Here is a 3,274-nt window from a genome sequence, read left to right as displayed (position 1 = left end):
GCACACACGCACACAAACATACACACGCACGTCAAAGACTTTAAAGAAGCTACAACAAAGATCAATAACATTTCTAGTGAGGTTTCAAGATTACATAGCCCCAATTATGACAGATTTAGGTCCCCACAAAACTGGAAAAAGAAACTGGTTACACACATAAATCACGTTAGTCATCTTATTTGCGAATTCCGATTTTGTAATAGGAACGTGATTTATGAACCCTAAATGTGACAGATATTTAGGACCCCATACCAATGACAAGACAAGTCTGCATACACCATAATCAAGTTCTTTTCCTGATTTGTGACTTGTGATGAAGTCCACTTCTTGGACATTTTTTTATGAAGGTTATATGATTTCATTTTTGCAACATTAGGAAATATGTTTGAACAACTCAATGAATTGCATTTGTCAGAGGCCTACATGATTTATGTTCCCTCTGATTGCGGCTGTGTGAATACCGTCGGGTCCCCACAACTCAGATAAACATGTTGCAAGACAAATCATATTCGTTTCTGGTTTAAGTCACAAATATTAAACGAGTCGATCTTTAGGATGATTTCTGTTAAGTTTGTCTGATTTATGATTCTTAGCTTATGATTGCTAGCACCATCAGGAGAAAACATTGAACACAGATGCCCGTTAAGTCGTATTTCCAATCAAATTTGAAGAACATGAAATGATAGTTTGGGTTGTATTGCAAGTAAAATGAAGTCAAATAGTCCTAATTCACGTAAGATTATGTGATGAGCGGCACTCAAATCCGAAACATTTTACTCACACGATTCTATATTTTCATAAATCATATCAACTTAAAAATTTGATTAACATTAAGACGGGTGGTTTATATACACATACACATCACATTCTCTTACTGATTGGTGAGTTTCACTTAAGCAATTCCACCTTTAGTACAATGGCTGTCAAGGTTATGGAATTTATGTTTGAGGTGCCCACAACACAAGAAAAACGTGTTTGCAGACAAGTCACGGTCATGTAATAAATGCCCCTCAAATCCGATAGCTAGGCAGTAAAAATAAAACATGGTTAAGACACGCAAATCGGGTTTTTCATCACATTAGAAGAGAATTATAACAACAGCGTCCAATTTGTCTCATGATTAAAAAAAAAAAAAACTTAAACAAGTCAATTGGTGCCATTTCGTAAAAAAAAAAAAAAAAAAAAAAAAAAAAACTTCAACAAGTCAATTGGTACCATTTATAGTAAGATTATAAGATTTATGAACCCCAATTGGTACCTACTTAGTGCCCCACAAAACTAGGAAAACATTTAATAAGTAATGTGTGTTTTCTGATTAGTGACGTGCTGAAGTCAGTCTATTTTCAGGACGTTCAGGTGAGGTGATAGACGTGTCTCCAAAAATGTGACGATGCAAATTGGTTGCGGGCCCCAGCGTGAAGCGGATCACACTTACCTTGACCATCATTTCACCGACAAAGATCACAGTGAAGATGTAATTGGACACGCTGAGGAACACTCGCTCCTGTAAAAAAAAACACACACACACACACACACACACACACACACACATTTGTCACACGTTACCGCTTTCAAGTTGCTGTCACGTTCCAACGTAAAAAAAAAAAACCCAAAAACAATTACCACTGTGGAAGATGAAAGGATAATCAAAAAGATAGCGGGACGTTGCCATCGTGATAATCAGGGTTGGCTGTTACACATGTTGCCCAAAGGGGGTTGGGAGGGGGAGATAAACTCCTCCAGATGGCTAACGTAGATGAAAAGTGGAAGTTCAAAGATCCACGCATGCATCCATTTTCGGAAGTGCTTATCGTCACGTGGGTCGCGGGCGTGCTCGGAGCCCCTCCTCGCTTTCTCCGGGCGGTAGGCGGAGAAAGCGAGCACACCCCGAAATGGTTGCCCGCCAATCGCAGGACACACACATCAAGGAAGAACCATTCACGCTCACAATCACACCGGGGGACAATTCGCTATTGTTTATTATTCTCATCATCATTCTTATTGTCTTTGGGAAGAAATCCAATAAAATAAAATGCATTGCTCCGGGACAACCCAATGCATTAAAAAAAATATCTGAATAAAAATTAACCCATTTTTATATTTAGACAAATTAGAATGCATAGTTTTGTTTTTTTTCAGACGTCTTGTGTTTAACAAGCATACACAAAGGAAATGATGCACACGCTGTATGATGTACCTAATGAAGCATCCGGTAGCTGCCACACTGTACGTTATGTATGTTAGCATGCGTGCGCGACCACGAGCGTTACCATGCTGTGCGGATGAATGTCGGGCCTCTCCAGCGCGATGGTGATGCAGTTAAGGAAGATGAAGAGCAGGATGATGTGATCGAACATCTTGTGCCCAATGGTTTTCTGGCACCACAGCCGGAAGCTACACACGCACGCACGCACGTACGCACACACACACACACACACCCACACACACACAGCCATTCTGTCAACACCGCGCGTACGTGTTTGGACACGCCGCCCGCTCGGCCGCACGCAAGGGGATTTACCGGTTGTGCGGAGCGAAGACGTAGAGTGACCAATCCTCGTGCTCCACGCACCACTGAGGCTCGTACGGCTCCAGCAGTTTCCTCAGCTTCTGGTACAAAGTCTGCAATGGCACATGATTGACATCCTCCATCAAGGGACTGCATTTTCTCATCAGAAAGAAAAAAATTCAACATGACACTTGTCTCTGGTTTTGATGGCGGTTACACCTCCAACGACTGAATCTGGTTTATTGGTCAATAGGATCCCGGGTTCAGATTGCCAACCTCCTCCGCGTCCTCGTCCTCCGCCTGCACGTGGTAAAGCGACGTCTGGAGCGCGTCGTCGTAAGCGTGCTCGGGCATGGGGAAGGCGGCGGTCCCGTTGCAGTCGGGCGAGCGCAAGTGGGGCACCTGCAGGTAGTCGGGGGTGTCCAAGGACGCCTCTCTGCTGCCGCCGTCGGAGAGCAGCGACTCCATCTCGCCCGACTGGCTCCGGCGGTGGAGGCTGGGGGCCCGGCCCAGGCTGGTCCAGCTGGAGCGACGGCTCTGCGGGAGGCTGTCCCACGGAGGCTGTGGAGAAACCACACAAACGGCACTTGCGTTTGTTCGGAACGGAAGGGTTCATATTGAATTGAAAAAAAATGTAATTATGTCACAAGGTATCGCACTATTTTTAAAAAATAATCATGAAAAACAAAGTGAATGTTGCAATATACAAGGTGATTTGCTATTCTATTTTTTTTGAGGGGGGGGAGAATCTTTTATAGCATGATA

At 43.5% G+C, this 3,274-nt stretch overlaps 1 protein-coding gene across 1 annotated transcript in view; it reads right to left on the bottom strand.

The window, feature by feature from the left end:
• The window catches only part of LOC109511007 (voltage-dependent T-type calcium channel subunit alpha-1G-like), a 45,941-nt gene that overhangs the window by 13,595 nt on the left and 29,072 nt on the right, over positions 1-3,274 (bottom strand). Inside the window, 4 exon segments of the mRNA XM_019861725.1 lie at positions 1,410-1,504; positions 2,271-2,394; positions 2,522-2,622; positions 2,786-3,070. Coding sequence (XP_019717284.1) covers positions 1,410-1,504; positions 2,271-2,394; positions 2,522-2,622; positions 2,786-3,070 — 605 coding nt within the window.

Source organism: Hippocampus comes, unplaced genomic scaffold (assembly GCF_001891065.2).
Source record: "Hippocampus comes isolate QL1 unplaced genomic scaffold, H_comes_QL1_v1.1 scaffold7, whole genome shotgun sequence".
Classification (NCBI taxonomy): domain Eukaryota; kingdom Metazoa; phylum Chordata; class Actinopteri; order Syngnathiformes; family Syngnathidae; genus Hippocampus; species Hippocampus comes.
The sequence above is the reverse complement of the archived record's forward strand: the minus strand, read 5'-3'. Positions and strand labels throughout refer to the sequence as shown.